The sequence below is a fragment of the Aphelocoma coerulescens genome, chromosome 3, assembly GCF_041296385.1.
Source record: "Aphelocoma coerulescens isolate FSJ_1873_10779 chromosome 3, UR_Acoe_1.0, whole genome shotgun sequence".
Taxonomy (NCBI): domain Eukaryota; kingdom Metazoa; phylum Chordata; class Aves; order Passeriformes; family Corvidae; genus Aphelocoma; species Aphelocoma coerulescens.
Genome location: NC_091016.1, coordinates 122,974,573 through 122,992,467, shown reverse-complemented (window position 1 = coordinate 122,992,467; position 17,895 = coordinate 122,974,573). Strand labels below are relative to the sequence as shown.

The 17,895-nt window shown below is 48.9% G+C and overlaps 1 protein-coding gene and 1 long non-coding RNA gene across 2 annotated transcripts in view; one reads left to right on the top strand and one right to left on the bottom strand.

Annotated features, from left to right (window-relative positions):
- PINX1 (PIN2 (TERF1) interacting telomerase inhibitor 1) overlaps positions 1 to 491 on the bottom strand; it is a 61,401-nt gene extending 60,910 nt beyond the window's left edge. The window contains exon 1 of the mRNA XM_069011848.1: positions 438 to 491. Within this exon, the coding sequence (XP_068867949.1) occupies positions 438 to 456 (19 nt within the window). The 5' untranslated portion in view covers positions 457 to 491. The remainder of the gene's footprint in view (positions 1 to 437) is intronic.
- A 4,762-nt stretch (positions 492 to 5,253) lies between these two features.
- LOC138107446 (uncharacterized) lies at positions 5,254 to 14,208 on the top strand. Its single transcript, XR_011149515.1, has 3 exons — positions 5,254 to 5,422; positions 11,908 to 12,100; positions 12,742 to 14,208. It is a non-coding gene; the product is annotated as an uncharacterized lncRNA (long non-coding RNA).
- The last annotated feature ends 3,687 nt before the right edge of the window (positions 14,209 to 17,895 follow it).

Below are 17,895 nucleotides of genomic sequence, written 5' to 3'. Positions count from 1 at the left end.
CCCGCCTCGTCTGGACACTGGGACCCTCTGGACCCTCATTCCTGCCTCTCCCAGCCCCCAGCTCCCCAGTTCTTCCACACCGGGGGACCCCTAAACCCTCTTCCCGGCCATCCCGAGGTCTCCTCACCCCATGACCCCCCCTTCCCCGACACAGGGGACCCCTGGAGCCCCATTCACGCACAAAGGAACCTCCTCATCCCACCTCTCCCAGTCCCCGCACTCCCCTTTCCTTAACTCTGAAACCTCTTTCCCCAGCAGCGGAACCCCCCAAACCCCTTTATACACTACTGAGACCCCCCCGCACCCATGGGGAGCGGCGGCGCAGCCCGGAGCCCTCAGGCAGGGCTGTGGGGAGAGTCTGGAACCGCTCCCGAGGCGCCGGTTCGCTCCCATTCCCGCAGCATTCCCGCGGCATTCCCACCGGGACCGGTACTCACGCTCCGCCAGCATCGCCATCTTGGGGACCTCCCTTCCTGCACGGGGACTTTCGTGACCTCCGGCGCATAAAAAGGGCGGCGTGAGCGGCGCCTGATTAAAAAAGTTTTAAAACAGGCGAGCGCAGCGGCCACCAAAGCAAAAACGAAAGAATGAAAATAAAAGTTTGCAAATTTGCTGAAATTCCAGTAAATATCTCAAAACACGTCTCGGTTGTGTATCGGCTGTTCCCGCGCCGGGGGAAGGGGATGGGCAGCGCTCGCTGTGTGTGATTGGAAATAAGGGGCACGGGCAGGGTGAATATTCCAGGGAGTTGCGGGTCTGGCTGTGCCTGGATTTCCCCAAATCTCGCTGTCGGGGAAGGGTAGGGTGGGGGACACACAGAGGCATCTTGAGCAGCATCCCCTTCCAGCCTTTCTGTGAAATGAAACAGGTTTTTTTTTTCCTTTCTGCCACAAAGTGCATTTGAGGACTGGAGCAACCCCTCTGATGAGTTGCTGAGTCAAAGCTCTTCTATACAGGAATAATTTTTGTAGTTACGATCTTAAGCCCTTGGTCGTTCATATTTTCTGGGGTTTTAGCATCTCTTCAGTTGTTTTATTTGAAGAACAGCACCCAAGACATGACTGAGTTCTTCAGGCAGCTTCCTCTGGATCCTCCTTGCCTACATTTTGCATCCAAGCACAACATTTTGTTCTTTAATATCCCTTTTGTAGAAGTGCCAGGAAGGGGTTTTATATTGTTTTATATTCTGTGTTCGTGGCGTGTATTAGTTCTGTCTTCTACCCTGTACTGAATCAATACTTGCGTCTGTTCATGTTGTTGTGCTGTTCTGAACTGTGGATATTTGGTGGTTTTCCTTTTCTTTCCCAGCTGGAGTCACCTGGAAGTGTCCCAAGTGTCCTCTCAAGGTACTCCTTGAGTGAGGTTGATAATGGGAGGATTGAGCCCAGAATCCCAGGATGGGTCAGGTTGGAAGGGACCACGGTGGCTCCTCTGGTGCCACCTCCCTGCTCCAGCAGGGCCATCCCAGAGCACAGGGCTGTGTCCAGACAGGTCTGGAATATCCCCCATGAGGGAGACTCCCCACCCTCTCTGGACAATCTGTTCAGGGCTCGGTCACTGCACAGGAAAGTTCTTCCTCGTGTCCAGTGGAACTTCCCGGGATCAGCTCCTGCCCGTTCCTCTGGTGCCATTGCTGGGCCCCGGAGCAGAGCCTGGGCCCTGCTCGGAGCCCTCCCTGCACACAGGGACACCCAGGGCTGAGGGTCCCTCTCAGCATCTCCTCTGAGGCTGAGCAGCCCCAGCTCCCTCAGCCTTCCCTGGGCACGGAGATGCTCCAGGCCCTTCATCATCTTTGTCAGCCTCTCTGGACCTGCTGCAGGAGCTCCGTGTCCTTCCTGTCCTGAGGAGCCCAGACCTGGACACAGCACCCCAGATGTGCCTCACAGGGCTCAGCAGAGGGGCAGGATCACTCCCTGACCTGCTGGGAATGCTCTTCCTGGTGCACCCCAGGATACCATTGACCTTCTTTGCCCTCTGGTCACTGCTGGTCAAGGACACCTTCCTCTATCCCAGGCTGCTCCAAGCCCTGTCCAACCTGGCCTTGGACACTCACAGGGATCCAGGGGCAGCCACAGCTTCTCTGGGCACCCTGTGCCAGGGCCTCCCCACCCTTACAGGGAAGAATTCCTTCCCAATATTCCATCTAACCCTGCCCTCTGGCAGTGGGAAGCCATTCCCTGTGTCCTGTCCCTCCAGGCCTTGTCCCAAGTCCCTCTCCAGCTCTCCTGTAGACTCCCTTCAGGTACTGGAAGGCCACAATTAGGTGACCCCAAATCTTCTCTTCTCCAGGCTGAACAAGCCCAATTCCCTCAGCTTTTCCTCACAGGAGAGGATCAGGACAGATTTCCCACTGCTCTTTCTCCATCCATCCTCCCATCTGGATGGCACCTGGGTTACAGCTCCCCTGGCTCAGCTTTTCCCACTGCTTTGCCTCTGTGCCTTTGGATTTATGTTACAGCTCCCTGTTTGCTTTGGGAACACTGTTCAGGACAGTTTTGATAAGGTTTATTTGTGTTTTTTCATAGACAAAGCAAACAAACATTATATCTGTGGCTTTTCTTCTCTAAGACCCCTTCTGTCTGTCAGCAAAGTTACATTGATGCGATGGAGCTTGATCCTGGCAAATCTCTAAATTTATAATTATCTTGATGATTTATTTTTAATAGTCCATATTCAGGTCCTATTACACTGGCTGCTCCGGCTGCCCCACTTCCTTCTTTAAACAAGGGTATTGAACTGGTCCTTCTAGACTTTTCTGAGGCCCTTTCCCACTGCCAAGAATCCTCACAGGGTTTGTTCTCCCCAGACTTTATTGCCAGTTCTCTGCACTTTCAGGTCACATTCATCAGGCTCGACTGATGTGAAAACAAATAAATACTGCCCAGACCTTCACTACGTGGGAGAGAGGGAGATTTTCCCTTTTGAAAGTTTCACTTAACGCTTTCCTCCAGGAGGAAATCCTTGGAGATCACGATCAACCACAGAAGAGCCTTCTTTCTGTTTTCATAGAGTCACACAGGATCCCAGAATCATGGAATCATTGAGGTTGGAAAAGCCCTCCAAGATCACTGAGTCCAACCTGTGACTGATCCCCACCTTGTCACCAGCCCAGAGCACTGAGTGCCACCTCCAGTCATTCCTTGGACACCTCCAGGGATGGGGACTCAAACACCTCCCTGGGCAGCCCCTTCCAATGCCTGAGCACCCTTTCCATGAAGAAATTCCTCCTGATGTCCAACCTGACCCTCCCCTGGCACAGCTTGAGGCCATTTCCTCTCCTCCTGTCCCTGTTCCCTGGGAGCAGAGCCCGATCCCCCCGGCTGCCCCCTCCTGTCAGGGAGTTGTGCAGAGCCAGAAGGTCCCCCTGAGCCTCCTTTTCTCCAGGCTGAGCCCCTTTCCCAGCTCCCTCAGCCTCTCCTGGGGCTCCAGCCCCTTCCCAGCCCTGTGTCACCTCACCTGCTTTCCAGGGCTCACAGGTCACTCACCAGCATCCTCATAGAATCACTCAGATTGGAAAAAACTTCCAAGTCCAACCATCCCCAAGCGCTGCCAAGGCCACCTCTGACCCATGTCCCCAAGTGCCACATCCACACAGCTTTTAAATCCCTCCAGAGATGGGGACTCCAGCACTGCCCTGGGCAGCTGTTCCAGTGCTTGACCACCCTTTCAGTGAAGAAATTTTCCCTCATACCAAATTTAAACCTCTCCTGGCACAACTTGAGGCCGTTTCCTCCTCCTTTCAGGGAGCTGTAGGAGCCTCCTTCTCCCCTTTCACTACCACCCAGGGATTCTCTGTAGTGGCCACTCTTTGCTGGCATCTGGATCTGAAATAATCCCTCATCCTTCTACCTGTATTCCCTGATCCAAGTGCCCTCCCTGGCAGTAGCAGCCATTTCCATGAATTATCCCTCTAAGATCTCTTTTACATCAATGAAATTGTGTTGTCACCCATGTGTGGAGTGTTTGATGGTCACTTGTGTGATGCATTTCACACCAGCCAAATTCTGCTCTGTTTTTAATTTTGGAGAGGTTTAAATCTTCCGGCTGAGAGCTGACTGTTGTATTTGGTCGCTCCAACAGGGAGCAGCATTCCCCACGTTTGGAACAGCTTCGCTGTGGTATAAAGACATCACTGGAGGTGGAAAACGTGAAGTAATTTCTGTTAAAGGATGCCTTCAGCTTGAGATTTTGCTCTTGTTTGGTTTTGAAACTTAATATTCGACCGCATCAGAGCACTTCTGCCTCCAGAGCTCTCACTCCCGGCCAGCAAAGAATCACAACTCAAAACACAAAGGAGGTCGCACATGATTTAATTATTACTTAATATTTGCTTAACAGGAGGCTTGAGGTCAAGGTCCAAATTATCCGACACCGTTCTCACAAATGAGGAGTTTATAAAACAATTAAGTCCATGAATATGCACAGGGGCAGTGAAATTAGGCAGAGAAAAGGTTCCATCCAGGGGCAATTATTGTGCTTCCCAGTTACATCCCTGACTAAAAGCTGGTGTCACAGGAAAGAAAAATGTGTGAATGTTTGAATATATACTTTCTGCCAAGAGAAACAACAGCAGCTGTGGGTGATTCTAGCCCTCTAAGAAAATAGCCTAAAACCCTGTTTCCAGTGCGCTTGGAGGGAGGTTGAAATGTAGCTCTGCTCTGAAGAATAGAGGGATAAAGATGCCTGGTGGGCATTCCATTCAGAGCTCTCCAGCGATTCCTCCCAAGTGTCTTCCTTGGAAAGAGGTGTTTCCCGAGAGCCAGCCCCACAAGGATCACCCAGGGCTCGGAGTCTGAGCAGGGAATTTTCCTCCCAGCACGTCCTTATCGATTGCTGTCACCTCGAGTCCCTTCAGGCTTGGGGAATTCCTTTGGTGCCACTCTCAGATTGAGTTGGGGTCACAGGGAAAAATCCAGCTGGGATGGACAGAGCCAACAACAGGGGAATTGAACCAGCAGGGAAGTGGAGGAGGGTTGGAAGCACATCTGAGCCAGATACTCACCTCCCCGACCCCTTTCCACCTGGAGGAGACCCTTGGAAGTCAGGAGGGAGAGAATTACATTTCCCAGCTAAGGAGCAGCTCCGTGCCCTGCAGAAGGGCCCCATTCCAATGCCCCATAAACCTGGGAGATGTGAGGAGAGAGAGGAGAGGCAGCCAGGAATAGAAAAGGGGAGGGAGGAAAGGAGGAGGAAAGCGAGGAAAGAAACAGAATGTGAGTCCCGGCTGTGCAACAAGTCCTTTGTGAGGCAACTCAGCCTCTGTTGTGTGATAAATGGCCTGAGGCCAGGCTAGAAATGCTTATTGAGGGAGTCCTGGGAGAGGTGTGATGGAAGCTCTAAGGACAAGGACTGCCTGGAGACCTTAAAACGACAAGACAGCTTTGATTTAGGACACTGATTCGAGGGAGCACACGGATTAGAGGTGAGCTCTGGTGGGAGAAGCTGCCCATCAAGCGCCAGGCAGGGAGCAAGAGATTAACAACGTGTGACCCACGGAGCAAAGGATGTCACAACGAGTGCCCACAGCCAGGAGACGAGGGGTTCAAAGAACAGCTACTGGGGCACCGAGGAGCAGGAACAGGCTCAGGGAGAGGGGTTGCTGTTCCTGGAAGTGCTGCCAGCACAGAGCTCAGCAGTGGCTGGCTGGGAACACTGGAGGGAGCGTGGCAAAAGAGGCAGCAGAGAGGAATTCTGATGATTTTCCTTCTATTCCATGAGTGCAGTGTGGTGGTATTATTATTACTATTATTACTATTATTACTATTATTACTATTATTACTATTATTATTATTATTACTATTATTACTATTGCTCTTGGTTTTGCTATTTCATCAGCATGGGATTTATGGGATCATGGAAACATGGAATGATTTGGATTGGAAGGGATCTTAAAGGTCATCTCATTCCAACCCCTGCCATGGGCAGGGACACCTTCCAGTATCCCATGTTGCTCCAAGCCCTGTCCAACCTGGCCTTGATCTCACCTTGATGTAGGTGAGGAGGTGAAAAGCCCATAAGAGGCATTGACAGGAGACTGAAGGCTTTGCAGGTTTCTTGTTTTCAGTCTTCCCCGAAATCCTGAGTGAATATTCAGCGCAATTTAGCGGTGCGGGTTTGGGAGCAGGAAGAGAGAGCTCTGCCTCTCCTGGGAGGTTTGTAACTGAGGGAAAGCTCAGCCTGGAAATTTTGAGAACTGTCATGTAACACCCTTTGAATCAGTAATGATCATACTGGGAGGAAGAGGAGAGTGGTGGAATTCAGGGAATCACGGATGAGCTACTTTGCCTCCAGTCCCTGGGAAAACCCTGCTGAAGTTGTTCCGTAACTGGTTCAATATTTGTGCACTGGAGGACAGCAGAGTGATGGAAAAACCACCTGAATAATTCACTGGGGACAATCCTCCACAAACCAACCCAATTTTTGTCTCTGATGATGACGCTGGTTTTGGTGACTAAGGGTCAAAAGGGAGCAAAACTTTTCATCTGGGCACCAGCTGAGTTGGGAAAGTGGGAATGACCAAAAGGCACCAACTCTGGGGGGTAATAAAAAAGGAGGAAGGAGTAAAGCTAGAAAATAACAAGAGAAATGAAAACCTGTAGTAAAAAAATGGTTCAAAAGAACCAATTTCTTTCTGGACCCATTACCTGTGATGGAAGAGGATAATTGCTCCCAGTCTCGGAGATGGAAAAGCCCCACAGCTGTAACAACGTGCCCATATCTGGCCACTGCACTTCAGGAAATCAGGAATGAACCAGGTATGGAGCAGACGGGAGAGGAAGGGACAAGCAGATGATTGGAGAAGATGGAGTGAGGAAGAGCTTGGATGAACTGGGCTTGTTTGGTCCAGAAATGAAAAGCACGCAGGAGCTGCTAGGGGTGGATTGGTTTCTTTGCCCACTGCCACCTGGAAAAGCAGGAATCAACATAACTGAGCATGTTGGGGAACAGGCAGGGGACAGAACACCTGGGAATGGCTAAGGGGTGCTGGGATTGTCTTTTTTGATGATCACATCTGTTGTGGATGGACTGTTTGACCTGACCACAGAATGGGGAAGGGAGATAGGTGGCTGCCCAAAGGCTCCTCCAGCTCCTCCAGTTCTCCAGATCTTATCACTTTATGAGTTAATTCAAGAAGCCATCTGAGAGGGCATCTTCCCTCAGGCCTGATGCAATGACTTAACCACAAACCCAACCCTTTGCTGACTGCTCCTCTGTAAAGCGCAGCTCACTCTGCAGAATAAAGTGTCCCATTTGATCCCATGAAACACTCACTTGCTTTGCTCAAACTGAGATGGTAGAGGGAAAAAAAATATTTCCTGCAGATGCTGGTTCAGATTTCAAAATTAATCCCCTTCCACCATCGTTGTGTTCTTTTTCTGAGAAGCAGCTGGGCAGCAAATTTCATTTGCACGAGATATTTGTTGCCAGGGGTTCGAGTGCTATTTACCACTCACATGAGATAAGAGGAAAATGGTACTTTTGTAGATGCAGGAATCACTCCTCTGGTCATGAAGCACAAAAAGAAATATTGAGCAGCACAAAAGCAATGCCAGTAGCTCACTTCAACAGGACCCACAAAAAATACTGGGAAGAAACTGGTAAGATTAAACAAACCATCCCTGCCCCAGATATCTTTTTTTTTTTTTTTTTGGATTTGCGAATGGTTGCAGGGAAAGTTCATCGCTTTCCACAAGGAGGAGGAAATGCCAGGCCCAGCAGAGAGTGTTTGATATATTATTCATAAGGAATTATGTGCTGAAGACTTGTCAGGATCCAGCAGCAGCAAACAGAGGTCAGCAGTGAAGAAAGCAAATAGACCTGCAATGGGTTTTAAACTGTTTGAATGCAGCCAGTTTCCAGCCCGTTTTATTCATTAGCCCTGGCTGTCTGGGATGTTCTCGTGGCAGGATGGAGGTTCCTTCTGAAGATTTCTGAACCAGCACCGCTCGCAGTCCCAGCAGGGCTCAGCTTTGTAAACAGAGCAAATTAGATTTAGGGCTTTTGAACAGAAATAAAGAGGGAAACCCACAAGGACATTGCTCACTTTTCAAAGTGGAGCTGCACTTTCAAGGCTGACCCAGTACTGTCATTTCGGGGCTGTTTGAGCAACCACTGGAAAATAAAAGAGCTCTAAAAATAGCCAAGATGGGCTCATTAGCTCTTTAATTACACGTTGGTTTTCCTTTCTCTCATCTACACTTTGTCCTGTGAGCTCCCCACAGACACTGACTGGGAATGCCAGGTCTGGGGACACTGCTGTCATTCACTGCCAGTCCGTGTCCCTGTCCTTACCTTTTCCACACATTGGAAGAACAGGATTCCCCCATGAAGCCCAAGATAGCACAAGCATCAAGGAATGATGCTGAGAGAGCTGGGACTGTTTATGCTGGAGAAGAGAAACCTTCAGGGAGACCTTAGAGCTCCTTCCGGTGCCTAAAGGGGCTCCAAGAAGCTGGAGAGAGACTTGGGACAAGGCATGGAGGGACAGGATGTGGGGGAATGGCTTCCCACTGCCAGAGGGCAGGGTTAGGCGGGATATTGGGAAGGAATTGTTCCCTGTAAAGCAGGAGCTGGGCTGGAGCTTTCCTTTGCTCACCCATCGTGGAGTCAATGAGCCAGGGAATTTATTGTGGCACACTTATCCCACAGACACTTCCAAATCCACAGCTGAAGGCAGCAGCAGCACTACCAGTGCTTGTAAATACCATTGTTTGCTTAAGGTTCTCTGGAGCACTTTGGAGAGTGCTCAGCTTGGGAAGAAAATCTCCACTTTACTGCAGCACTCAGGTCCCAGCTTGTTCTAGGGAGAGAGAGAGAGATTCACAAACAGGTGAAATGCACATGCACACGTGGTCAGAGGAGCTGTTAAGTTGTAGTTTAATCAGTTTAATCTATTGAGGGGTACCCCTAACAAGCCCTGGAGCAGTGTCCCCCTTCTCAGTGGCCCTCGGGAAGCGGGTGCTGCCACAGGGCAGGACAATGCCACCCACACCGGTCCTGCTGAATTATATCCAACCCCTTCTTCTTCCACTTGGGAATGCTCAGCTCCCATCCTCAGAACTTCCCCAGTGTCCACTTATCCTACCAGGAGAAAGCTGCTCCTGTTGTCTCACCCCATGCTCCTTTTCAACCCATTTCTTTGGTTTCACTCATTTGTTTTCTAGTCCCAGCATGCAGCTTGGGTGTGGCCATGCTGACCCTCTCCATGGGCTTTCCTAAAAAACCCAAGACTGGGAAAGTCTCCAGGAAATTCCCACTGAATATCTGGTCTAGGTGGAGGCAGCCACTACCTACCTTGTGCTGTAACATGGCAGGAGATTGCTTCTCTGGCAGGTGGGGAGCAGCACAAAAAGCAGCCAGGTTGTGGACTGAGCTGCAGTTGTCCTTTCCAGAAGTTGTTTGTTAGCAGCAAACCAGGGAAGATTATTAGGGAAAGTGCTAAAATGGAAGCTGGCAGATTGATGAAAGGGAACAGGGAGCCTGATTTGTCAAAAGGTTGTCCTGGGCTGGGTGTTAGCAGGAGAGAAGTAATTGCTGTGTAGAATAATTTCTTCACTTGTTTTTTCCCCACCCTAATAGGTGAAGGATGGTTTTTCCAGGATTGCTGCTCTGCTCTGGCCCTGGTGCAGGTTAAAATTCCTTGGAATTCTTCCCTTGGTGTTTATTTCTGTCTCCCTTCCCACCCTTAAGGAGTTCCTCTCTGTTTCTGTCTTTCCTTAGGTTTCTTCTCAGCTTCTCCCACTATCCCAGGATCTCTGCAGACTCATCCCTATATCCTACTCCTCTCCCTTTTCCTCCATGTCCCAGCCTCAAAGACCCCATTGAAAAAGCATTTGCCTGAGATTTGTGGCCCAGACTTGCCATTTTATATGGAAAAGTGCAGGAATCTCACTGCTCCTGACACATCTGGGGAGTCGAGGGCATGGAGAGCTAAGAATTTTTCATCTCAGGGCTGATCCCTCAGCCACTCCTGGTGCTCCAGATCCTTCCCCAGCTCCATTCCCTTCCCTGGACACACTCCTGCCCCTCAATGTTTTCCTTGTTGGGAGGGTCCCAGAGCTGCCCCCAGCACTGGAGGTGCCCCAGCACAGGTGTTGCCACCCCAGAGCTGGGACAACCCAGCCTCTTGCCCACCTGGGCACACCTGGCTCATGTCGCCAGCACCCCCAGGTCCTTTTCCAGCTTTCCAACCACTCTGCCCCAGCCTGCAGTGCTGCAGGGGTTTGTTGTGACATCCCCAGAGAGGGAAAGTCAGGCCAGAATAAAGGACACCGTGTGCAGGGAGTGCCCACACTCACCTGGTTTTCTTCCAGATGTCTCTCCATAACCATGAACTCTCTTCTCTGATGTCCCTCAGGTGTGACATGAGGCTACACAGCTTCCCACCCCTTTCTCCTTCCTTCCCCACTCAATATTTCCCAGACCTGCCTTCCAGTTGAACTCTGGCAGTGTCCTGAATTCCAGATCCAGTCCAGAGCATCTGGAAGCACAAGGATGTTTGGTTTGCGCTCTTGTTGCGTATGAGACACCTCCTTTCCTACTCTGTATTCCTTGATGTGCAATGAAATGCTGGGCCTTCAGAGCTGTGGGCTCCTTCCTGCAGCAGACTGGGAGAGATGTGGCACAAAATGTTACAATCTTTGCCTTTTAGGGAGTTTTTGAAGATGAAGCTGATAACTGTTGGAGAAAATTGCCAAGATTTTGGGCCATCGCTGTACCAGAAATCCTTTTCCCCTATCACCTCCCAGGATCAGGTATTTTTACAACAGAACCAGTACCAAACTGGCAAATACGATGAGGAACTTTCCTGGAGTCTGTACTGGGCATTCATCCTGCTTTGAGATGCAGAGGTGGAGAAATTTCAGGTCCACATTTCCACTGCCACAAAAGCCCCCTCCGGAGTGAAGAGAACAGCGGTTTCTTGAGGGGAACAGCTTTACACTTCAGTCATGGAGGATATGATCTGTTTTTCCTGATGATACCCAAAAGCTGCCACCAGCAATCAGCACTCAGTGGGGCTGTACAATGAGTGTCCCCCCTCCCTTGTTGTGTGCTTTGGTCCTCACTGCTTATATCTATAGCAGTAAATTAAACAAGTGCTGGTTTCCAAGCACACTCCTGAGCACAGTTTTGGACCAGGTGAGCTGGAAACGTCCCAAATCATCCTTGGACTTGTCTTGGGAGTTGGAACAGACTATTCCCAATAGGTGTTTTGGAGGTGACCCCTGCTCCTCTGGAGTTTGGGAGCATGAACCTGGCCAGAGGTGCCTGAGATCCCAGGAAGGAATCAGCATTTCCCTCGTGGTCACAAAAGGATTTGCTGTCCACATGATACCAACCTCCAGCACCAACAGAGAGCCCTCACGAGCAGGTTTCTGTCCTCATGAGCAACCCGTGGACAAGAATTACCATGGCACAGCAGACCCATGTCTGAGGGAGGACCGCTGGCACAGACTGCTAGTACTTGGGTTTTCCCTGTGGAGTGATGGATTGAGGGGTCAGCTGTCATCAAATGTATATTTTGGTTCAGAAGTGGGTTAGGAGAGGGACTGAACCAGAGACACAAACTAAGGCCAGAAAACTGGATCAGAGAATCATGGAATGGTTTGGATTGGAAGGAACTCCAAAGATTATCTTCTTCCACCCTCCCGCTATGGGCAGGAACACCTCCCACTATCCCAGGTGCTCCAAGCCTCGTCCAACTTGGACTTGGACACTTCCAGGGATCCAGGGGCAGCCACAGCTTCTCTGGGCACCCTTTGCCAGGGCCTCCCCACCCTCACAGCCAGGAATTCCTTCCCAATATCCCATCGAATCTAAATCTCTCCTCTTTTAGTTTACACCCATTCCTTCTTGTCCAATCCCCATCTATCTATGTAATAAGTTGTTCTTCCTCTTTTTTACAAGCTCCCTTTAATTACCACTGTGGAGTCTCCCTGGATCCTTCTCTTCTCCAGGTGAACACCCCCAGCTCTCCAAGCCTGGCTCCAGAGCAGAGGGGCTCCAGCCCTCAGAGCAGCTTTGTGTCCTCCTCTGGGCTCTCTCCGGCAGCTCCACGTCCTTCTGCTGTTGGATCCAAGATCTGGAGGCAGCTCTGCAGGTGGGGTCTCACCTGAGCTGCGCAGAGGGGCAGAATTCAAACCCCTCCCCTGCTGCCCCACGACATGGGGGTTTCAGGGATGGGTCATGTCCAGCTCTCACCCACCAGCAGCCCCAAATCCTTCTGCCAGGGCTGCCCTCAGAGAGTTCCTCTCCCAGTCTGTGCTGATGTCTGGGATTGCCCCAACAAAGGACAAAGCAGAGAAGCCAAAGCACAGCTCGTGGGCAGCAGCAGAGATGTGGCCCCCTGTGTGTGTGAGGGGTTTATGCATCTCCCTGGGCAGGGACTGGAGGAGCAGCAGGGGACAGAGTAGGTGAATGAAGAAAATCGGGAATAGGCGTTGAATTTGGGGGAGGAGGGAGTTAATCCTTACTTAGGGATTGAGTGAGTGGGGATGAGGAGGGCCAGGACAGGTGTCAGACACTCAGTCCCTGTGGGAAGGGCCCACCTGGGGTCTCAATGCAGGGACCACACCTCTGCCAGAGGATGGAAACGGGACACGTGGGGTGATGGTGGTGCCATTCCCTGCCTGGGGACTCCACACGGGGTCACATCACCCAGAGCCAGCAGCAGGCAATTGGATTTCCAGCTGCATGTGGGTTACTCTAACCCTGGACCATTCTTATCCTCTGCTCTCTCAGGAGACCTCATCCCATGGTCTGACCCCACGCCCATTTGGTTCTCCTGGAGGCTTCTGCTCAAGAGACACTCGTGTTCTGGTCTAAAAAATCCTCAGGATTGCCAGGATCTAAAATATTTCTTTTGGTTTCGTAATCTCTGTGTTCAATGTGGAGTAGAAAGGAAAGAGTAAGAAGACACGCACACCGCAAACATGTTATTAAAATGAACTGTTTATATTATCTCAGTTGAGTCAATACATTATAATGTATTAAAATGGAAAGGTACAAAATTGAAATAAATACTTTCTGATTCATGTATAAATCTTTTGTCAAGATGACATTGTTCGTTTTTTTTTTCTTTTTTTTCATCAGTACATGTTTCAATAAAACATTTAAAATGACAAAGTATCGTTTAAAATATGGTTCATGGAAGAAAAGGTTGAAATCAAACAACTTTTGGCTTGTTTTGGCATGAGATCTTGACACAATCTGGGTTCCCCAAAACCACGTAAATGGTGGTAAAATATAAATGCTCAAACTTATTTAAAAAAATAAACAGGCTTTACAAAACCCTCTGATCCTTGACTTAGCCACTTTTCTGTATAGTCTGCACTTACAATATATACATTCATTATTGTCCAAGGGAAGACAGCCACTGACGTTCATTTAAAGAGCTTGGTGGAGAGGCTTAACAAACATTTTGCAGCTGACGACAATTAAACACGGGTAAAGAAACTCCTGACAGTGCAAAAAAGGAAAACAGCTCAGAAACCAAAGCACACAAATGGGACAAGGAAGAGGCAAGTGCACAAGCCCAGATCTGATGCACAGCTCCAGGCCAGTCTAAGAAAACAGCTTTGGCCAGGATAAGCTTCTTCTCCAAAGGGGAATGCAAGCTTGGAGATCAGCCCTGATGATACCAGGCATTTTGGGCTCCCCTGCAGCTCCCAGGGGTGTTCATGATCCCAGGAAAATCCCCTCTTGGCACACAGGAACCTTCTGCAGAGACTCCTTCCTCGCTGGTGGTGAAGCAAGAGCTGAGCTCAGTAGAATATCCTGGAGTAAGCCTGGCCTGGGAGAGGCGGTGACATCGAGATGAGGAATCACAGAGCGAGAGGGGCAGAGGGGGAAGTGTGAGTGTGGGCTTGGGACCTTGGAGGAGAGGCAGTGAGGAATTCCCTCCTGGGCAGCAGGTTTTATCAGGATCATGGAGCAGGCTTGGAGGTGTGCTTTAATCTCAAGTGTGCTTTTTGTCTTTGTCACTGCAGCCAGGGGCTGTCGTGGTCCCTCTGATCTCTACCGTGTGCTTATCATTCTGGGCAACGGGCAGGGTCCTGCTGGGGGCTGGGTGTGGGAGAATGGCCTTCCCTGGTGGATAACGGTGAGTTCTTCCAAATTTTGGCATTCCAGGAACTCTTCAAGCTCCACTCAGAAGGGGAAAAGAAACATGGTATTGTTAAAACAGAATTAAAGAGAACCATCCTGCCAACCTCTGGATGAACCTTCTCAAGGCTTGGGTGGTTTTGCTGCCGGCCAGTGAAACCACACAAAGCAAAGGGTGGATTTTCTTTGCTTGCCTGGTTTGAAGGCAGTAGAAGACTCCACCACCTCAGAAATGAAGGACAGCTCCATCCTGGCTGGGTTGAAGGGCAGGCAGGACGCGAGGAGGTGTTGCCTGTGCTGTTCTTGGTGCTCCACAGTCTGATGGGGATTAAATCCTCTTGGAAACCCGGCTGTTCCCATCCTGTGAAGAAGGATCTCGTGGCCCCCGCTGTTTGCAGGGCTCTGAATGTTGCTGCAGGCTCCCATATCAAAGGGAATCCCATTGTAAAGAGAGCCCTGTAAAGTTGTGATAGAGGGCCAAGATTTGGGAAGGAAAATTATTTTCTCTCCCTCCACAAAAAGCCAATGCGTCACAGTTAGAACTTTTTGGGAAATGCCAACTTCAGGCTGTTTCCTGTTGGAAAATATCACATCTGTTGGGAAACTAATGATGTGATTTGAAGCTCTTGGAGGTCTTCTTCGACATTTTCCTTCAGTTTGTTTTCTTTTCATTTCAGAAAAGCTTTTGTTTCAAAATGCAGGATAATTTATATATATTAAAAAAAAAAAAAGAGGATGCAAACAGGAAAAGATCAAAACAATCTCCATCCATGATACCCAAACTGTTTTTGTTGGCATATGCATTGTTTTGCATATTTTGTTTCATGTTTGCTCTTAGCCTTGAGGTTTCCATGTGGGTTGGAAAAATAAAATCAGAGAAATTCTTAAGGGATGGAACAGTTCTTTCCTATCCAACTCCCCTGTGCAGAAGACTTGGTTCACCTTAGCTAAAGCTCTCCCTTTCTCTATTTTTGAACTTGTGACTTGGTTTTCAAAGGCAAACAAAGCAGAAGTTCTCTGAGCGCTGTTTTCTGGCAGGAGGGACCCACTCGAAGCTGCTCCAAGAATTTCCATGTGCCAGGGTGGCTGAAAGGAAGTAATTATTCCTAGTGTTTTCCCTGAACCAAATTCACATGGTGCACAAGAAGGGTCTTTGGTGGGCTCCTTTTCCACCCCTGAGAGGGCATTTTGCTCTTTCTTCTTTAATTTTTTACCCTTTTGTTCCCTAATCCAATTTTCTTACAGCATTCAAAAGTCCACCAGTGGAGCTCTTGAAGGAAGTAGCAGAAATTCCGAGCAGAAATTCCTGCACTTGAACAGAATGATTTTCATCCTGCTAAGCACGATTAAGATAAAACTTGGGATAAACTAGCATTTTTTGCTGACTATGGGGTAGGCAAAGATGGTGATAAAGTTTTCCTCTTCAGTGCCAGCTGCTGGGATACATGTCCTAAATCCTGTCTGCTGGAGCCCAAATCCATTGACTGAAGTGTGTCCAATCAAAGAGAGGCTGGCTGAGGGTGCTAAACTCCTGTCAAAGCCGAGAAATGATTTTAAAATTACTTTTCCCTGCACATCCTTTCAAATAGCAACCAGGAAACATTTCCTGCGGTGCTGTAGGACAGTCTGGACTGTGGCACAGAAAGCACTGGCATCTCTTACACAGACTAAATGTGCACTTGCACCATTCCTCAGTGAGTTTTGCAGTCCAAAGGCTGAGTTTGCATTGGAAAAGGTGATTAGGTGGTTGGTGGTGGCTTGGGACAGTGGGACAAAACTCCTTTGTCCTCAGTTGTGTTGGAAATTTCATGTATTTCAGGAATAAGAGCAGAAATTCCTGTATCTGATCTCTTCCACATCTCACACCAGCCTGTGGGATGTTGATATAAATGCCCCAAATTTTGGCATCAGATGAAAGGAATGAGTAAAACTCCTGATTTTTGCCAACATGGATGTGTCAAGAGAGAGTTCAGGAACACTGATGAGCTGATCCATGAATGGTGGGTTTTCCTACCCCACCTGCCAGACAAGGGTCTCACAACAGCCCTGTGAGGTAGATATTGAACCTGGGTGGGCAAATGGAGTCACACAGAGAGAAAGGAGAGAAAAAGGGTGAGGAAAAGCCATGGCAAGGATCCAGGGATCCGGGATGCCAGCCTGCTGCTCCAGGGAGCTTTCCTCTCTGGAGAAGAAGACATGTGTCTGTCTGCTGGAAGGTGGGACAGACACCAAAGGAGCTCCTGGGACAACAGGTCAATGTTCATTTTCCTGTTGAATTTCAGGATTTGGCTTGTTCAAGGTCAAAAAAGTACACTGGGCATGAGACCAGTGGAAGAGAGATTGCAGGAGATTTGGGATGTCAGGTATGGAGGGGGGACATGAAGAAAAGCATTTCCAAAAGGCTGCTCCAAAGGGACATCTGTGGGCTCATCACAAGCGCCTTTCAAGTGAGCTTTGGAACTATGATGGAAAGACCAGGGGGATTTGCTTTCACAGATTCCAGTGGCTGCCAGTGGAAGCTCCTCATCTCACAAGAAATAAAGAGGAGGAAGGAAGGAAAGAAAGAAAGAAAGGCAAAGAAAGAGGTTGAGAGAGCAAGACAGAGGAAGATATTTTTAAAAATAAAGCAGAAGAAAAAGAAAAGAAAAAATAAAAGAGAAATGGAGCAAAATGAGAGATAAAGGAGAGAGAGAAAGAGACAGAGGAAGAGAGAATGAGAGAGAGAAAAAAGAAAGGAGAAAGAGAAAATGAAAGAAAGAAAAAGAGAGAATGAGAGGAAGAAAAGAAAGAAAGAAAAAGAGAGAAAGAGAAAGAAAAGGAAAGAAAAACCACATAGTTTTCCCCATTTGCAATCTGCAGAGGGGGTGTTTTCCCTTCCAACATTCCGCAAAGTGCTGTGAGGCGGAGAAAAAACAGGGAGACTGTCCCATGCAGAAGGTTTTGGGAGATAGCACCTGGCACAAGGTTTGCTACAATAAGTTGGTTATTCTTTATTGCGTTGGAAATAAAACAGTCATGGAAAGTCCAGCATAAATCCACAGCCGTGGCCTGCAAAATCCCCGCCTCACCTTGACTTTGCTGAATATTTTCAGGGTTTAGGGCTTGAGGGGGTTTTTATTTGATTTGATTTGATTTCAAGGATGGAAATTAAAGCTGGTCATGGCATTTGTTCTTCTGAGGGCAGGAAGGGGAAAGTCTGTCTATACAGAGAGATTCTTCTGATGTGTTGCTAGTGAGGGTGAGCAAAGCACTGCACCCAGCTTGTAATCCAGGGTAATATTTTTCAAGAGGATTTTTATCTTATCGCAGAACATGTTCCTGTTTAGCAAACCAAAGCTTGGTGGGCAACTAGAAGATGAACAGCTGGTGGAGAGCTGTGCCATGAGTTATTTCTGTGGGATTCTGGTAATTTATATCAGGTCTATGGTTAATTAATCAAATGGAAATATTTTCATGCTGGCCTTGGGACAGGGAAGGAGGAGGGACCCTCTACAGGAGGGTGCTCTAAAAGCCAATTCCTCTTGATATCTGTGGGGCCATGAAAAGGCAAATGGATCAAGGGCAAGGGGACACTACAGGTCCATAAATTCAGATGACATCTCTCAAGGAGTAAACTTTTTCCTAGCAGGGCACAGCACCGTCTCCCAGATGTGTTGGAGATACAGAAGGCCAGCTGGAAAGACCAGAGGGATTTGCAGAAACAAAACTGATGGGAAAAGCTCTTGTAAGGGATTGAGTGCTGATGTTCTCCATCTGAGAATGCTCCACAACCCTGAGGGGTCTGAAGCAGCT